At 49.3% G+C, this 19,326-nt stretch overlaps 1 protein-coding gene across 2 annotated transcripts in view; it reads right to left on the reverse strand.

Moving 5' to 3' along the window:
* The window catches only part of GRIK5 (glutamate ionotropic receptor kainate type subunit 5), a 57,268-nt gene that overhangs the window by 21,909 nt on the left and 16,033 nt on the right, over positions 1-19,326 (reverse strand). For both annotated transcript variants that reach the window (XM_075993120.1, XM_020283299.2), the window contains exon 12: positions 12,937-13,140. In XM_075993120.1, coding sequence (XP_075849235.1) covers positions 12,937-13,140 — 204 coding nt within the window. The remainder of the gene's footprint in view (positions 1-12,936; positions 13,141-19,326) is intronic.

The raw sequence follows: 19,326 nt of genomic DNA on the forward strand, positions 1-19,326 counted from the left end.
GTCCAGCCCCTGAGGAGAGAAGTGGCTTGCAGTGTCCAGGAGGCTGGAGCAGAATGGGAAGGGCAGGAAATGCCCCAGGGCAGGGACCAGAGCCCTGTGGGGACCAGAAGCAATAAAAGACATAGCAGTTGAGAGTACAAGCAGGGTGGTGACATGACTTGGCCGCCATGGCCACGTGAGAACAGACCACGTGGACATGGGGACCAGTAAGCCTAATGAAGATACCTGTGGAGACGCTGGAGGCAGGAACGAGTGACGGCTGTGGCAGTGGGGAGAGGTGGACAGATCCGGCTCTCATTCTGAAGACAGAAGCCTTAAACACTGCAAGCCTTCTAGGCTCCTCTCAGAGACTTTATTTTTATTTATTTTTTCCTTTAAATTATTATAAATTTTAAGTTTTTATTTTTCTGAGTCTGGGTGATTTGGGACCTCAGAGCCTTTAGAATCCCTCCCCACCTCCTTACCCTTCATTTTGCAGAAAAATTACCTATTTCTTAGAGAAGTCTTCCCCACCCTGACATACACAGCCCACTCCCGCCCCCAGGGGACCCTGACAGTGGTTTAATGTCTGGAATGAAGTACGGAAGAATTCGAATAATGAGCCACTTGTAGAAATGACAAGAATGGGGTCCTCGAATGCCCCAAAGCCAATCAAAGCACTTGTGAATTTCCTTCAGCTCTCAGCTTGCCCTCTACACCAGACCGCGTGCAATCCACATTCGTGCTTCACCAGCCGCACCCTGCCCACTCTGCCAACAGAGGGCGCTGGAAGGAGCTGCAGGCGGGAGGAGGAAGGGCTCGCGCCCTCCTGTCAACTCTGCCACCAGCCCCGCTTCTGCAGCCCCTGGCAGCAGCAGTTCTCATGGTAACAGAAGATTCCTGTTGGCAGCTTCCCAACACCTACAGACCTGGCCTCACCCAGCCTCTCTCAGGCACTCCAACACCAGCCTTAAGCGTCTTGCCTCAGGGTCTGAGTTTTGGCTCCCAGACCCCTTCCTCTAAGTTTCCAATAGTTTCAGCTCTTCCCCTTCTTCCTTTGGAAGTGGGAAATGAGGCCACTTCCTGCCATGCTACCTCCACTGACACCTGAGAGCCAGGGTGGGAAAGCTATGGCCCTCAGGCCGTGTCCAGTCCATCTGCCTGCTTTTGTAAATAAAGTTTTATTGTCACACAGCCATGCCCACTTGTTTCTGTACTGTGCTTTCCTGACAGCAGAACAGCTGGGGAATTGTGATGGTTATGGCCTCAAAGCCAAAAATATTTACTCCCTGGCTCTTTAAAGAAAAAGCTGGCTGGTCCCTAACTTGGGATTCTCCTTTTACCCTCTCAGTTATGTAGTTAACTTTATACTTAGGAAACAATTCTCTTCGTTCAAATACCTGGCGTGTCTTGTCTCCTAGCAGGACCTAGCAGGTGCAGAAATGGCAGCACTCGGGTCATGATGTAAGCTCAGGCCCTCTGGTCACTCATGGGCATGGGCAGGCACTTGGTCTCTAGCAAAGCCCAGAAACGAGCCAGGAATGGTTTCTCGAAAGGAGAAGAGTTACTGCTGAAGAGGGCACACATTCGCCCCCAAAGCCCAGAGGTCTGTGCCGTGAGTCCCCTGTCAGCGCCTGCCTGAGGCTGTGCAGCCAACACTGAGCATCTGGGTCTGCTGGGTGCACGCAGCCTGCACTCACTGCACGGCCTTTGACGCCCAGCACCTCACTTAAAATGAAAAGCCTGACTGGCTGTTTGGAAAGTGAATGGATTGAAGTCACACACTCTAATGTAGTATATGTTGCCACCAAAATGCAAAAAGCCCACCAAATGTCACTGGCATTAACCAGTGTCCCTCCTCAGAGGTCTGAGTCACCAAGTTTTCTACCTTTTTAACCTCTTCCCTTCAGCCCTGGGGTGGCAGCTGCTTCCTGCAGTTGCTACCTCCAAGTCCCCTTAATTTTCTTTTGACCCTTCCAGTAAGCTAGTTAATGACTTTCCCTTTAGTTAACAACTGTGTACACTAAGTTCTCTCTGTTCAGATAACTGATATGATTCTATTCAAACAACTGGTGCTATTTCTGCCCCCAGTCTAGACCCTGACAAACTGACCACAGCAGGGGTTTTCTTGCCAACTGCACTTACTAAACAACCTCCCACTCATCAGACCCGATCGGCATCATGTCATCAATGTATGGGACCAGGGTGATGCTGTGTGGACCATCAAGATCAAGTTCTCTGCAGCCTATGTTATAGCAGCAAGTAGGAGAGCGCATGTCACCTGGAGCAAGACTGAAGGTGTGGACCCCTGGCTTCTGGTGGTCCTTGGAAATTGGTATGAGAAAAAAAGCATTTGCCAGGTCAGTAGCTCACACCAGCTGCCAAGGGCTGTGTTGATTTGCTCCAGCAGAGACACTTCATTTGGGACAGCAACTGCAATTGGAGTCGCCACCTGATTACGTTGACAATAATCCAGTCACTCTCCAAGATCCATCTGCCTGACGCACAGGCCAAATGGGCCAGCTGAATGGGGCTGGGATCACTACCCCTGCTTCCTTCAAGCTGTTAATGGTGGCACTAATCTCTACAGTTCCCCTAAAGGATGTAGAATTGCCTCTGAATTACTATCCTGGGAAAGACAGAGAGTTCCAGGTGCTTCCACGATGCTCTTTCTACCATAATGGCCCTGACTCCACAGGTCTGTGCGCCAGTGTGGGATTACGCCACCTCCCATGTATGTGTGTTCCAATTATATAACCAGGGACTAGCAAACACCGGGTGGGACCACAGCCCCACCAGGCCCATTCTGAGTAGAACTTAGGCTCAGACTCCATTTATCACATAACCACGTAAGCCCCACTGTGGTTTACCTGCCAAAGCAGGAAAAATCAAAATGATTTGCTACTATAAAATGACAGGAGATTCTTAAAAACAAATAAAATTAAAGTAAAAATTAAAAAATGGCAGAGTTGTCTAAATAGCTAAAAGCCAATCAAAACCACTCAATGCTGGCTCACGCCTGTAATCCTAGCACTCTGGAAGCCAGAGGCGGGCGGATCATTTGAATTCTGGAGTTCAAGACCAGCCTGACCAAGAGTGAGACCCCGTCTCTATTAAAAAAATAGAAAGAAATTAGCTGGATAACTTAAAATATATAGAAAAAATTAGCCAGGCATGGTGGCGCATGCCTGTAGTCCCAGATACTTGGGAGGCTGAGGCAGGAAGATCGTCTAAGCCCAGGAGTTTGAGGTTGCTGTGAGCTAGGCTGACTTCACTGCACTCTAGCCCGGACAGCAGAGCGAGACTCTGTCTCAAAAAAAAAAAAAAAAAAAAAAAGATTGATAATACTCACCATTGACCAGAGTGTGGAAAATGACATTCTTATACACTTTTGGTGGAAACATAAATTGGTGAAACCTTTGGCACAGCCACTTGGCAGTGTGTATTTAAAATGCACGACGCCCTTTGACCCAGCACTTCTACTTGGAATTTACCACTTAGGAATGAACACTCTGCAAACCCACAGGACAAGTTTACAGTGACATTGGCTATGCTAGCAAAAACTAGAAACCACCAAATATCCATCAATAGGGGACACTCTAAATCTGTAGTTCCCAGCCCTCCCAACGTCCCTGGCCGAGGACTGGTACCCCTCCGTGGCCTGTTAGAAACCGGGCCACACAGCAGGAGGTAAGCCTGGGCGAGTGAGTGAAGCTCCAGCTGTATTTATAGCCGCTCCCCATCGCTCGCCATTCCCTCTGCCCCAGCCTGTGGAAAAATTGTCCTCCATAAAACTGGTCTTTGGTGCCAAAAAGGTTGGGGACTGATGCTTTAAATAATTCATGCTTCAACCACACAATAGAATCCTTACGTCTCCGCTTAAATTTCAAACAGGCATCTCAAATGATCCATGTCTAGAGATAACTCTTGTTACCCAGCCCCACCATACTGCTTCTCCTATATCCTCCCCACGGTGGAAATGGGCCTCTTCATTCACCCCACTGCCCAGCCAAACCCCACAGTCACCCCGATTCCTCCCTCCCTCTTACACACGTCCAATCCAGCAGAACACCTGACACAGCTACCACCAAACCCAGGCCGATGTCTTCTCTGGTCACCCTCTAGCAGCCTCCTAAATGGATCCTTCTGTTTCTACACTTGCCCTGCTACAGTGTTTCTCAAGAGAGCAGCTGGAGTAATAATTTTTTTGTTTGTTATTATTATTATTTTTTGAGACAGAGTCTTACTTTGTTGCCCAGGCTAGAGTGAGTGCCATGGCATCAGCCTAGCTCACAGCAACCTCAATCTCCTGGGCTCAAGAGATCCTATTGCCTCAGCCTCCCAAGTAGCTGAGACTACAGGCATGTGCCACCATGCCCGGCTAATTTTTTGTATATATATTTTTAGTTGGTCAATTAATTTCTTTCTATTTTTAGTAGAGACAAGGTCTCACTCAGGCTGGTTTCGAACTCCTGACCTCGAGCAATCTGCCCGCCTCGGCCTCCCAGAGTGCTAGGATTACAGGCGTGAGCCACCACACCCGGCCTGGAGTAATAATTTTTTTTTTTTTTTTTTTGTTTTTTGTTTTTTGTTTTTTTGAGACAGAGTCTCGCTTTGTTGTCCAGGCTAGAGTGAGTGCCGTGGCGTCAGCCTAGCTCACAGCAACCTCAAACTCCTGGGCTCGAGTGATCCTTCTGCCTCAGCCTCCCAGGTAGCTGGGACTACAGGCATGCGCCACCATGCCCGGCTAATTTTTTATATATATATCAGTTGGCCAATTAATTTCTTTCTATTTATAGTAGAGACGGGGTCTCGCTCTTGCTCAGGCTGGTTTTGAACTCCTGACCTTGAGCAATCCGCCCGCCTCGGCCTCCCAAGAGCTAGGATTACAGGCGTGAGCCACAGCGCCCGGCCTATAATTTTTAAATGATTTAAAAATTAGATCCAGGTGGTGTACCCACACAATGGAATATTATTCAGCCATGAAAAGGAACGCAGTACACGCTACAACATGGATGACCTTTGAGAACAGCATGCCTAGTGAACAGAGCTAGACACAAAGACCACATGTTGGATGATTCCATTTATATGAAATATCTACAATAGGTAAATCCATGGAGACAGAAAGATTGGCGACTGCCAGGGGTTGTGGGTGGCAGGAAGGGAATGGGGAGCGACTGGTTAATGGGTATGGGTTTTCTTTTAGGGTTATGGAAATGTTTTGGAAATAGATAGCAGTGGTGGTTGCACAACACTGTGAATGGACTAAATGCCACTGAACTGCACTCTTTAAAATGGTTCATTTTATGTTATATGAATTTCACCTCAATAAAAAGGAGGAAAAAAAATAGATCACAGCAGCACATTCCCCGTATAAAACCTTCCAGCAGCTGCACAACACAATAAAAATAACAGCCACACTCCTTAGCAGCATCTGTGAGGCCCGGCGATCTGGGCCCTGCTCTCGGACCTCACTGTCCCCAACTCTCCCTCCTTCCCTCCCCTCAGCCACACTTCATTTCCCTCTCGGGGAAATGGGGCAAGTTCACTTTCCCCTAAGGGCTCTACACTTATGGGCCCTGGACCTGGAAAACACTCTTCCCCAGACCCTTCGTTCATTCAGCAAGTGTTTACTGAGCACCTGCTGGGGGTCAGATGGTTCTAGGCACTGGGGATACAGGAGTGAGGAAAACAGACAAACCCCTGCCTTCGTGAAGCCTCCTGGTGGGTCTTCACAAGGCTTTCTTCCTCACCCCACTCAGGCCTCTCCTCAGAGGCTCCCCAGCCACCTTGTCTGAAACAGCGTCCGCACTCCAGTCGCTCTCATCCTCTTACCTTGCTTTATTTCTATTAGCAATGCTCTGCCCCCCTGCCATGGTATTAATATATCTGCTGTCAGTTTCCCCCACTGTCAGCATGGCGTGGGGGTGTCTGTTCTACACAATGCTGCCTCCTAGTGGCTGGAACAGAGCAGGCACGGAATAGCTGCTCAATAAACAGTATAAATGAACGACTAAATATGCAGCTGTTTTTAAAAATGAGGCAGATCGTACAAATGTTTAAGTTACATATACTGCTAAAAAAAAAGAAGAGAAAGTTGTAAAATTTTAAATTAATTATATGAAAAAAATGAGGCAGATCAATGTGTACTAACACAAGGAGAAAGACACAACTGCAAAAAGCAAATCACACAACAGTATGTATAGCAGGATACCATTTTTGTAAAAATAAAATGTTTAAGAAATTTAAAGATGTGCATATATTAATGAATGTGTAGAAAATAAGTCAGAGGAATGTGACCACTCATCCCGGTGGTCATCTCTGAAGTGTGACCAGAATTCACAGCCAGTGTTTCCACTACCTGTACCATCTGACTTTTTGTCACTGTGTGTTACATATGTAAACAGAGAAAATGAAGAGGTTGTTTTTAAACAGCTTGTGAAAATTTTATTTACTTTTGTTTTGCTCTTTTCTTTTCTTATCTTTTTTTTTTTTTTTTTGGGACAGAGTCTTGCTTTGTTGCCCAGGCTAGAGTGAGTGCCATGGTGTCAGCCTAGCTCACAGCAACCTCCAACTCCTGGGCTCAAGCAATTCTACTGCCTCAGCCTCCCGAGTAGCTGGGACTACAGGCATGCATCATCATGCCCGGCTAATTTTTTCTCTATATATTAGTTGGCCAATAACTTCTTTCTATTTTTAGTAGAGACGGGGTCTCACTCTTGCTCAGGCTGGTTTCGAACTCCTGACCTCTATCCGCCCACCTCGCCCCCCAGAGAGCTAGGATTACAGGCGTGAGCCATCACGCCCGGCCTTCTTATCTTTTTTAAAAACATAAAACAAGGTATTCTGGAATAATATCTTTCTTTTCTGTACCCACCCATGTTTCTCACAATGAATAAAAATTTGGGAATTGGTCCGGGCGTGGTGGTGCATGCCTGTAAATCCTAGCACTCTTGGAGGCCGAGGCGGGCAGATTGCTCGAGGTCAGGAGTTCGAAACCAGCCTGAGTGAGACCTCCATCTCTACTAAAAATAGAAAGAAATTAATTGACCAACTAAAAATATATATACAAAAAATTAGCCAGGCATGGTGGCACATGCCTATAGTCCCAGCTTCTTGGGAGGCTGAGGCAGTAGGATCGCTTGAGCCCAGGACATTGAGGTTGCTGTGAGCTAGGCTGATGCCATGGCACTCACTCTAGCCTGGGCAACAAAGTAAGACTTTGTCTCAAAAAAAAAAAATTTTTGGAATTGAAAAACAAAGACTATACGCCATTTGAAAATAACAGTATAAACCGGGCGCGGTGGCTCACGCCTGTAATCCTAGCTCTCTGGGAGGCTGAGGCGGGTGGATTGCTCAAGGTCAGGAGTTCAAAACCAGCCTGAGCAAGAGCGAGACCCCATCTCTACTATAAATAGAAAGAAATTATTTGGCCAACTAAGATATATATAGAAAAAATTAGCCGGGCATGGTGGCACATGCCTGTAGTCCCAGCTACACGAGAGGCTGAGGCAGAAGGATTGCTTGAGCCCAGGAGTTTGAGGTTGCTGTGAGCTAGGCTGATGCCACGGCACTCACTCCAGCCTGGGCAACAGAGGGAGACTCTGTCTCAAAAAAAAAAAAGAAAAAGAAAAAGAAAAAAGAAAAAAGAAAAAGAAAATAACAGTGTAAGTGATTTGCTGCAGCCCCAGGAGAGAAGGTTGGATGGGAAATGTAAGCAAGCAAGTCCAAATTCAGCAGCGTGTGCTTGGCTAAAGAAAAACTATGCTGGTGTGTGTGTGTACCTTCCATTCGATGGAGAAGATGGGGACAGCATTTCTAAAGACCCTTTAACAAAATCAGTCAGTCACCCATTTGGTGCTAATTTATAGTGTGCCAAGCCCTGTGCCGGGGACACAGAGCCAAGCAAAGTTTCCATCCCCATGGTGAGGATGCCCTAGGTGATGTGGGTGGGCATTGTCTTGGTTATGACAGCACCTGTGTCCTGTGCTGACTTCATCTGTCTCTTGTGATAGCCCTCCAAGTTAGGGGTCATTACTCACCATATTAGGGGACACTGAGACTCAGAGGGGGTACCACCTGCCTACAAGTCACACAGCCACTAAGGAGCAAGTCCAAATTCGAACCCAGGGCAGCCAATCCAAAGCCCATGCTTCTACCACACTCCTGTACACATCGCCTCACTAAACGTGACCAGAGGTAGTGACCACCAATGTACTAGGCATGGACCAGGCTCTTTGCAAATGCTCTCTTATTTAATCTCCCCAAAACTGTATGAGGGAGGTAGTATCAGCCCCATTTCAAGAAGGGAAATTGAGGTTCGAGAGAGAAGAGGCCGTCCAGGGATGACATGGGAGCGCAGGGAACTAGTGCACTGCCATAGTGGATGCTGTAGGGGACACCCAAACCCTCCTTCAGGGCTGGGGCACTTGTTGCCTCAGCTACCCAGGGCATTGGTGGCTGACAGCTCTGGGATCCATCGGTGGAAAACAGCCCCCTCGCCCAAGGCCCTGACTCTCCCAGAGGACATCCTATGTCCAGTGACACGATAGTGGGGGGTATAAAGTCCTGGCCCTCTTACCTCAGGGCAGATATCTCTGAAGGCTCCAGAGCTGCCTGGGACGGCTGAGGCCCAGTCATGACTGCACTGCAGCTCAACTCCCCCCAGCCTGCTTCTTTCGCACCTTCCTGGGGCAGGTTCCCCAGGGCACCCCAGCATACCTCCTGCTGTAAGTCTCCGTCTCAGAGTCTGCCTCCTGGGACTCTGACCAAAGACATCTGCTCTGCCTTTGGGGGCCAGGCCTGAAGGCACAGACTTCATCCTGAGTGCCCTGGGGGCCACAGCTACAGCATGCAAGAGACAGATCAGACTTGTATTGTGGAAAGACCCTACTGGAGAACAAACTGGGGGTGGAAAGAGACTGGAGGGCGAGGGTGGGGGGGTGGGGGGGCAGTGAGGAGGCTGGCAAGAGGGCTGGGGTCTGGCAGCGAAGGCAGGGAGGAGAAAGCCAATGCCAGCAGTGGATGTTGGGAGGAATAAACGGATCATAATTTGAGACTAGCCGATGAGCCGTGTGCCTGGCCATAGGTGACTGGGGATGCTGGTGCCCCACGCTGTCTTCCATCTGGAAGCCACTCATCAGTTCAGGGCCAGCCTGGTGGGGTGCCCACCTTGTCCCTCTCAAGTCATCAGCCATGAAGCCTGAACATGGTGGCTTGGTGCCTCATTCCATGCATTTAAGAAAACAGGGCTAATACCAGTCTCTCCCTCACTGGTGGCTGTGAGGAGTCAAGGGCTGAATATAAGTCAGAAAGCTCAGAAAAGGGCCTGGCGCAGGGTAGGTGCACCATCAGCGTACTCCAGGCCTCCCAAGTACCTGCCGGGGTCTGGAAAGGGCACGGCCTTGGGGTAGACGCACCTGGCTGCAGCCCTGGGCAGGCAGGGGGCAAGGCCCTGGGCTCTGAGGCCATGAAGGATTGTTAGGAAAATAAAGGAACACTTGAAAAGTTCCTGGCACATGGTGTGAAGTCAATAAACGGTAGCTGCTGCTGTTGTGACGGTGGGTGGTGGTGTGACCCCCTCAGCTCCGCACCCTCAGCCAGCCCACAGGCTCTGCAAGGCCAAGCCCCGCCCATCCTTTGCGCTCCAGCCAGCTCCTCCTCCAGTGTTCTCTCTGAAAATGTCATCGCCATCGCCCAGCTGTGCAAGCCAGACTCGGGAGGGATGCTCGGATTCTTTCTCCAGCCCCTCCCTAGTCTCTATCCCCAGAGCTCTCCTCTCTTGCCACTTATCTCCCCCCTGGTCTCCTGCTGCCTCTGCCACGCCACCTCACCCCCACCCTGGGTCCATTCACTTGAGCCAGCTCAAGACCTTTCCAGGGCATCCCACGGGCCTCTGGCTAAGGCCCAAGCTCTTTAACCCACTCAGTAAGAGCATGGTGGACTTGTTCACCACTGTATCCACAGGGTATAGCAGGGGACCTGGAATACAGTAGGCACTCAATAAATGCTGGCTGGCTGGAGAATAGATGAACACATGAATGTACCTATGCGCTGGCCATGCTGGTAAGAATGACAGCGATAAGAGTAACGAAAATAGCTGCACGCACACAGCACCCACCACCCACCAGGGCCTGCTCCAACGTTGTCACCGCAAAGTCACAGCACTCTCCGTGTGAGCAGCTGCTATTCCCCGATTTTACAGTTGAAAAATCCACAGCCCACAGGAAGCGTAAACAACTTGCCCAAGCTCACACAGCTATACGCACGGCTAGCTCAAATTCAAGCAGCACTCAGGACTATAACCACAGAAGCTCACATCCGCCACGCTTTGCCCACCCCAGGCACCAAATTCTCACGCCCGCCCGCCCTGCTGAGCAGGCCCTGAGGCGCAAAGCTTGAGACTCTTGCCCACAGCCAGGCAACTGTAAATAAGGACTGTTCCAGACGTCCCGCCTCTTTGCAGGTGAGTAAACTGGCATCTAGTTCAGTCACTGCAGCCGCAGGGATGCTCTCCTAGAGCCTGCTTATTTCTGGGGGCCCCGATGAAAGAACATTTCTGAGCTGTGGCTGAGGACCGGGCTGCGGACACAGGTCATGGGGAAGCCTTCCAGGCAGGTAGGCGCAGGGTTACAGCTCTGGGACTCCTCACCTCTGGTCTCATCGGGTGCTTCTTTGGGTTTTAGGACTTAAAACCTCCCCTGACCTTTTTTTTTTGAGACAGGGTCTCACTTTGTTTCCCAGGCTAGAGTGAGTGCTGTGGCGTCAGCCTAGCTCACAGCAACCTCAAACTCCTGGGCTCAAGCAATCCTTCTGCCTCAGCCTCCCACGTAGCTAGAACTACAGGCATGCGCCACCATGCCCGGCTAATTTTTTCTATATATATTAGTTGCCCAGTTAATTTCTTTCTATTTTTAGTAGAGATGGAGGTCTCGCTCAGGCTGGTTTCGAACTCCTGACCTCAAGCAATCCACCCGCCTTGGCCTCCCAGAGAGCTAGGATTACAGGCGTGAGCCACCGTGCCCGGTCCTCCCCTGACCTTAAAACCCATTGGAGACAGCAGCTTTCAAACCAGCTGGCAGCCCGTGGGACAGTGCCTCAGGGCCCACCTGGGGCTGGTGGGAGACACCCTATCTCTCCTCCACCAGAGAATTCTGCTTTTGTCCAGGGTTCTGAAGGAGCTTGCAATTGAGAAAAAAAAAGTTCTGCTGTCAAAATAACTTTTGAAAATCAGTGCCCTAAGGGATAAACGACCTTGTCAAGCAAAATGGCCTTCTCATGTCTTCCCGGGTGACATTCAGGGACCTGGATGCAGTAAATTCTGGCATGTGAGAGACAAGAGGGTGAGAATTCTGGTGTGCTCAGCCATGTCTAACGTCAAGGCCGCCCCAACTGTCCCTGCTCTGCACAGCGGGTCTGGGCCTGTCCTCAGCAGGGGCCTCTCTGTCTCCCAGGGCACAGCCGACTGTTTCTCCCACCAGGAATAAAGACAGGAATTACACGGCCGGGCGCGGTGGCTCACGCCTGTAATCCTAGCACTCTAGGAGGCCGAGGTGGGTGGATTGCCCAAGGTCAGGAGTTTGAAACCAGCCTGAGCAACAGCAAGACCCCGTCTCTACTATAAATAGAAATAAATTAATTGGGCAACTAATATATATATATATGGAAAGCTCATATATATATAGAAAAAATTAGCCGGGCATGGTGGCCCATGCCTGTAGTCCCAGCTACTTGGGAGGCTGAGGCGGCAGGATTGCTTGAGCCCAGGAGTTTGAGGTTGCAGTTGCACATGGACCTGCTAGGCTGATGCCACGGCACTCACTCTAGCCCAGACAACAGAGTGAGACTCTGTCTGAAAAAAAAAAAGAAAGAAAGGACAAGAATTACATATTGGTCCCCCCCTCTGCCCAGCGACATGTGAGGTCTTGTCCTATTTCCTGTAACTTCACTATAGAACTGTAAGGTATTATTATCCCCAGCCTAGGGCAGGAGAAACTGAGGCTCAGAGAAGACAATGACTCCCCCAAGGATTCAAACCCAGATTGGTCTGACTCTAGAATATTCTTTCCACTGCACCCTTGTCTGCCACCTCCCACAGCGTGGCCTCTCATCCCTCTTCACCTTCCTGCCTGCACCTGGGCCCAGCTGGCTCTTCCAGTGCACCCTGCTCTTGTAAACCCCCCCTTGTAAATGCTGTTTCGTCTACTCCAAACACATTCTTCTCCTCCCACACACCCTTCTGCTGAGTCCGTCGATTCCTTTGGGAATCAACTTGGGCGTCACCTCTTCTGGGAAGCCCTCCCTGGATTCCCTGGCTAGGTCAGACGTCTGTCCTGGGCCCCCTCTGAGTTTCCGCCATCACGGCCCGGATGGCCCTGTGTTGTGGTCATTTGCTTTTCTGTGCCCTAAAGGAGACTTAAGCTCTTGGGGGCAGGGGCAGGGTCCAGGTGTACTGTGCTCACAGCCATATCCTACAACTGCAAGAGGCAAGGCACATAACAGGGCTCAAGAAACACCTGCTGAATGAGCGAATGTGTGTTCAGGAGATAGGCAGGCAGGCAGGCAGGCAGGCAGGCAGGCAGGCAGGCAGCCCACGACGTCTGCAGCACGCCAGGCCCTACCTGCCAGTGCTCCACGCCTCTTTGATCCACTCAACAAATCTTTGAGCACCAAGTAAGACATGGTGGCATAAGAAGTGGGGGAGCATTTGGCCAATCTGGACACAGGTGGTGATGCACCGCCTGCCTCTCTTCCCCCGCCCCCCACCCCCACCCCCACCCCCGTGGCAACCCCAGGCACAGGTGAACCACCAGTGAGGTTGGGGTGAGGAGCACTCAATGATTCTTCCCTGTTTTGCCATGTGCCAGGCTGGATCTCAGTCTCGCCTGGCTGCCCGCCTGCCTGCCTTCCCTCACCTGCCCAGTCCCTGGCCCCCTCCCAGCCCCAGCCCTGCCGTACCCGGTTGATGAGCTCGCCAACCATGCCCGTCCAGGAGCCATTGGGCTCGGGCGCTCCATACAGCCCGTCCTCCACCAGGCGCAGGCGGTAGCGGAAGCGCAGCAGCTCGGCCAGCTCCCGCAGCATGTCCACACAGAAGCCCTCGAAGCGCTCGTTCCCCGACAGGGCCTGGAAATTGGGCCTGCGCATGACGTACGGGTTCTCCTGGGCGGGCAGAAGAGAGCAGGGATCAGAGACTGGGCACCTGGGGGCTGGGCTGGGGATCCTGGAGCCCGGGCTGAGGCCCGGGGCCCTGACCAGGCAAGTAGAGCAGGAATCCACTGGAAAAGAGTGGGGATGATGGGTTCGCAGTGCACCTTCCTCACCTACAAGTGCTCAGATTGGAGAACAGACTGGAAAGCCAGGGCAAACACACATGGACCTGCCAGCCCCCAGACTGCAGGGAGCCAATTTAATCTCCACCAACCAACCCGACGTTCACTGGTCTCAAGCTCAAGTGCCTACGAGGGAGAAGGTAACTTCAGAGTGAATCAGACTGGAGGGAGCTTGTGCCAAACTGGAGCAGGGGCTTTCGAATTTTTATTACGACCAACAGTAACATACACATTTTACTTTGCAACCCAAGTCAACCCCACACACAGACACATGGAACTAGACTTCATTCCACAGAACAGTCCTTGCCCCTAGTAACTAAGGGCAATACACTGATATTTTCTGTTCTGCTATACTTAATTTTTTCACGTGGCCAGTAATGACTCACTAAACCAACTTCATGAGCCACCAATGGGTCAAAGACGGTCCCCACCCCCTCAAGGATTTAGTTGTAGCCCAATGCCACCATGAGGGCAGCAGGCCTGAGATGCCAGATGGTGCAATTTCAAGAGAATTTGGAAACCTAGATTATTTTGTAAAATCTCCTGATCATAAATGTTAGCAACCAATTCAAATTTTAATACCAATTTTTTTTTAATGCTCTGCAGGTCATACAAACACACCATCTCTAGCCTACTGTCGGTTTGCTACACTGATGCTTCTTTCTAAGGGGTTCGAGCAAACTTTACTGACTCTTACTGAGCTAAAGAAAAGCAAAAGCAGAAAGAAGAGTCCAAGTGCTTGTAAAGTGAGGTGTATGACGACAACGGTGAGAAATGGGAAACTTATGCCAATGTAGATAACTGTCTAAATGATTGTGCAGTGCCACTTGGGCCAATGAACAAAAGGCCTGAGGACTTAAGGAACAGGGAGGGTAAGAGCTTGGGAAATGACACCCACAATGATCTCTGGGTATTGAGCACCATGATTACACCACTTCAATTCCTCACAGTGGCCTTGCACTAAAATGAGCATTATTAGACTCGTTTTACACATGTGGACACCAAGGCTCATGGAGGTCAAGTGACTTCTGTCACTTCTCATTCATTCACCACATAATTACTGAGCTCTGTGGTGATGTGGCCACGATATTGCTCTGGTCTCCAATCTACAGGTGGAGTCCACTATTCCTTAGGTCCAGACTCTTAGGTCTGAGCTGGCCTTGCGACCTGCTTTGGCCAATAGGACACGGTGGAAGTAACATTGTGTGTCTTCCAGAGCCTTGGCCTTCAGAGCAGCCTCTGGGGACCACTGTGGAAGGAAGCCCAGACCAGCCTGCTGGAGGCTGAGTGGACTACAGCGTACCAGCCAACAGCCAGCACCAACGACCATTCTGGACCTTCCAGCACAGTCTGGCCACCAGCTGAATGTGGCCAGAGCACACCAGGCACAAGACCAGCCACAGAACTGTTCCGTCGACGCATAGAACTAGGAAAAATAACAAATTGTTACTGTTCTCAATCTCCGGGTCCTGGTGTAGTTTGCAATACAGCGATAGAGTCTCCTACTATGGGGCCAAGTGCTGTCACAGTGCTGGACTCCAGGACAGCACGGAGCCCCACAGCCACAGGGCGACAGGTAGTGGGGAGTCAGTGTTTCTCTCTCTGTCCCAAGCTGCCTTTCCAAATCCAAAATTGTGGAACTGGGAACGAGAATGTGAGATAATACTAATAATAGCGGCAGCAGCCAGCATTTCTTGTGGGCTTGCTGTGTGACAGCTCTTCTGTCAGCGTGGGAGGACGGTATTATTACCTCTCTTTTAGAGATGAGGACGCTGAGGTTCGTGAAGTAGTAAGTGGCCAAGAAGGACAAGTTGGTCTGGTTCCACAGCTCTGCTCTCATGCCCTGTGCTAGCCTGAGCTCAAACAGCCAGAAACAGAGAGCAGACATGGAGAAGCCAGACAGAGAGGAGGGACCCAGGCCAGGTATCAAAGCTGGAAAATCAGAAATCACGAATCCTAGAGACAAGTACCCAGCTCCCATACAGTCCCTCTTGACACACAGAGGAGGAAACAGGCTCGGGGATGTTAGGTATCTAGCCCAAGGCTGCAGAGCTGAAACAGGGCAGAGGGATGGAGAGGCAGAGTGGCGTCCACAACCCAGCACTGTGCACACTAAAGCCCTGGTTCCTTCCACTGTGCCAAGCTGATCCCCAAATTCAAGACTGAAGAATGTGGGTTCAAGATCTCAGAGTCTGAGTCGATAAGAAAAAGACAGAGACTGGGACCTGTAAACAGAACTCAAGATCAGACAACAATGATCTAGAACTGAACTTGAAGTCCCAGACCATCAGCACCAAAGGATCCTTAAGGAACCTGTAATCCAGGCTTTTCAGACTTCTTCAAAGAGAATCTTATTCGGAAGCCCAACATTGCAGACAGACAGCGGGACACTGCTAAGTCCAATTCTAAGAATTCATGCCACAAAGGGCTGTGCATCTATACACAAAAATGTAGGTCCAAGAAAGTCGTTGCAGCATTGCTTGTAGTGAGAACAAAGACTGAAACAACCTAATTTGGGACAAGTTAAAAAGATTATCGATGTCATAAAAGAATCCCAGGCAACCGCGAAAATAGCAAGGTCTATAAGATATATTAAGAGGAAAAAAACAAGCTACAGAACAACGTGTACAATATGCTACTGCTTGTGAAAGAAAGAGTGGGGACGTGCTTGTACATGGATAGACATTTCTGGAAGGATGGTGGCCTCTGAGAAAGGAAAATGAGAGACCAGGGAGGGAAGGAGGCTGATTTAACCCTTTTGTACTCTCTGAATTCTATGTTACCTAGGTTTGTATTAACTTCAGTCTCTCCCCCAGCGTTTATTATTATTTATTTTATTATTATATATTTTTTACAGACAGGGTCTCACTCTGTCACTCAGGCTGGAGTGTAGTGGCCTTATCATAGCTCACTGCAGCTTCAAGCCCCTGGGCTCAAGTGATCCTCCTGCCTCAGCCTCCCAAGTATCTGGGACTACAGGCACATGCCACTATGCCCAGCTAATTTTTCTTTCTTTTTTTTTTTTAGAGACAGTCTCACTATGTTGCCCAGGAGGTTGGTATTGAACTCCTGGCCTCAAGCAATCCTCCTGCCTTGGCCTCCCAAAGTGTTGAGATTACAGGTGTGTGCCACCGTGCTCGGCTCCTCAATGCATTAAGTTTTTAAAAATTGAAGTATGATATTTAAATGCATATGGAAATGCAAAGGGTTAAGAAGACCAAAGCAATCCTAAAAAAGAATATCAAAACTAGAGGATTTACCCCATCAAGTATTAACACTTAATTTAAGGCTATGGTATTTAAGACAATGTGGTATTGGAGCAAAAACAGACAAATGGACAACAGAATGGAGTGTGTGGAAACCCACACACATAAATGAATATTGATTTATGACAAAGACCAGGCTGTGGTGAAGGGGGAAGGAAGGATTGTTTCAATAAATGGTGCTATTCAATCAAATATCTGCGTGGAAAAAATGTATTCTGACCCCCTTGCCTTACACGACACATAAAAATCAATCCCAGGTGGATGACAGACCTAAATGTAAAAGGCAAAATTATTAAGTTTTTAAAAAACAAATAGGAGAATATCTTCACGGTCTTGGGGTATACAAAGAATTCTTAAATTCTAAAAGCATTAAAAATAAGGGCAAAAAGCCAATGGAGTGGACTTCAGTAAAACTAAAAATCAAATCTTTTATCCAAAAGATACTACTAAGAATGAAAAGGCAAGCCACAAAGAGCAAGAAGACACTTGCAAGACATACATCAGACAAGGGACTTGAATCCAGAGTGTACAAGTTACTCACAAATCAACAAAAAGATCATATATCCTAAATTTTTAAAAATAGAAAAAGACATAAATAGGAACTTCCCCAAAGAAGATTTCCAAATAGTTGATAAACACAAAAAGGTAGTTGACTGCCCTGATCATCAGGGAAATGCAAATGAAAACCACCACACGTGGTCGGTGCCTTTACACACTTACCCTGACAAAATGGGGAGCCACTGGGATTCCCATTCACCTACTGTTACTAGAAATGAAAGTGGCACAACCACTTTGGAAGACACTTTTGTAGCAACTACTGCAGCTAAGATACAGGTCCTGCCACCCAGCAGTGCCACTCCCTGGAATAAACCCAACAGAAACACCAATACATGTCCAGCAAAGACATGGAATAGAATGCTCCTAGTAGTACTATCTCTAATAGCAAAAAAACAGAAATAAATGTCCATCTAAATTTGATGGATAAGTAAATTGTGGTACATTCATACCATAAAACATACAACAATGAGATGAAGCTACTTGCAACAACATGGATGAATTTCATAACGTTGACCAAAGAAGGCAGACCAGGAGAGAACATACGGTACGATGCCATTTATATACATGTTCAAAGGTGGCACAGCTAATCTATGGTGACAGAAGGTGAGGCGGTGGTTACCTTTGGTGGATTAGCGCCTGGAAAGGGCACAGGAGGCTTGGGGTGGGGGCAGCTGGTTACACGGGTGTGTTCAGTTTTTGAAAATTCAGTGATAACTAATGCAATTTGTGCAAGTTGCTGTATGTATACCAAAAAATCTCTTGAAAGTAAAAACAAAAAATTGATAGGTTGTGTTTTAGAACATTCCTCACAAGCTGATTGCCTGAACTCCTTCATGGACCCAGGACCCATATTCATGTGCAGGACTTCCCGGAGTGCTGTTTATTTTATTTTATTTTTATTGTTATTATTTTAATCAGGTGTGTTTACCCAATAGAGTGCAGTTTAAAACACCCTGATCTAGTCCCATCTCATCTCTTCACTCCACTATGAATATTTTAACCCCTCGTTTCAAAGGAGGGAACTGAGGCCAGAGAGAAGAGACATGCTCAGATCGCAGAGCATGTGGACAAGAGTGCCAGGCCCAGAACAGAGCCATGAGGACTCAGAAAACAGCAGAAATAGAGGCAACGTGGTGCAAAGGCTCTGCCACCTTCTAGCTGGGCAACCTTGGGCATGTCACTTAACCCTGCTGTGCTTGAGTTTCTTTATCTGAAAATGGGGGCTGCTGTGAAGATCGAGCTTCACACAGGGCTCGGCACAGGGCTTGGCACAGGGCTCAAAGACATCAGCCACTCTGACTGCCTTTGTATCGAAGATACTTCCTGACATCCAGACCTGGCCCTGCCCTTTCCTGCCCAACACTCTCTCTCCAAGGCAAAGTGTAGGCACAACTGGATCCCTCAGAGTCCCTTCCCCACCTGCTGTCCCACAGCCCCTGGGCCACCTCTGCCCCATCGCTCACCCTCTGCACTTGCTAGGTGCCAGGCACCACTCCGGGCTCTGAGGACAGAGAAGAGAATGAGGCAAGTCCTGCCCCACATCCTGCCCCGGGCACCCATTCTGACTCACATTGGAATCCCCAGGTGCCCAGAAACCCCCGCCCCTGCTGCTCCTGCTGCCCGTGATGTTCTCTGTACACCCAACTCCTACGCAACTTCTAAAATCCCGTCTAATGCCACCTCCTCCATGAAGCCTTCCTCAAACCTGCTAAAGCTGAGTCAGTCCCTCCTTTCTTTGGAAGTCCCTCATTGTGGACATGATTGTGTCCAGGTGTGTCTCCTCCATCAGGCTGGGAGCGTCTCTCCCAGTGCCACTTGAGAGCACCTATGACTCATTTCTGAGTCTCTAGAATTTGTGTAAGGGCCAGCACACAGCAGCCGCAGTAAATATTTATGGAATGCATGAGTGAATCCATCAAGAAGTGAAGAACAATACTGGCTCCCAGCCCTTGAGGAGAGGCAGAGAGGAGTCTGAGACAGAGACTCGAAGCCCCCAGGCTCATGGCTCAGCAATCCTGATGTCCCTCCCTGACCTCTGACCCCTGTTCTCCAGCAAGGACCCCACCTCTTCTGCCTCCAGGAGGCTTCAGGGATTGACCACACACCACAGGCACAGGCCGCCAGCCCTCAGGGCCCCTCGGTGAGGCAGTTAGGAAGTGTCTGGTTTCCCGTCTGCAGGCCATCTGTCCCTC

This window comes from Microcebus murinus, chromosome 16, assembly GCF_040939455.1.
Source record: "Microcebus murinus isolate Inina chromosome 16, M.murinus_Inina_mat1.0, whole genome shotgun sequence".
Lineage (NCBI taxonomy): Eukaryota > Metazoa > Chordata > Mammalia > Primates > Cheirogaleidae > Microcebus > Microcebus murinus.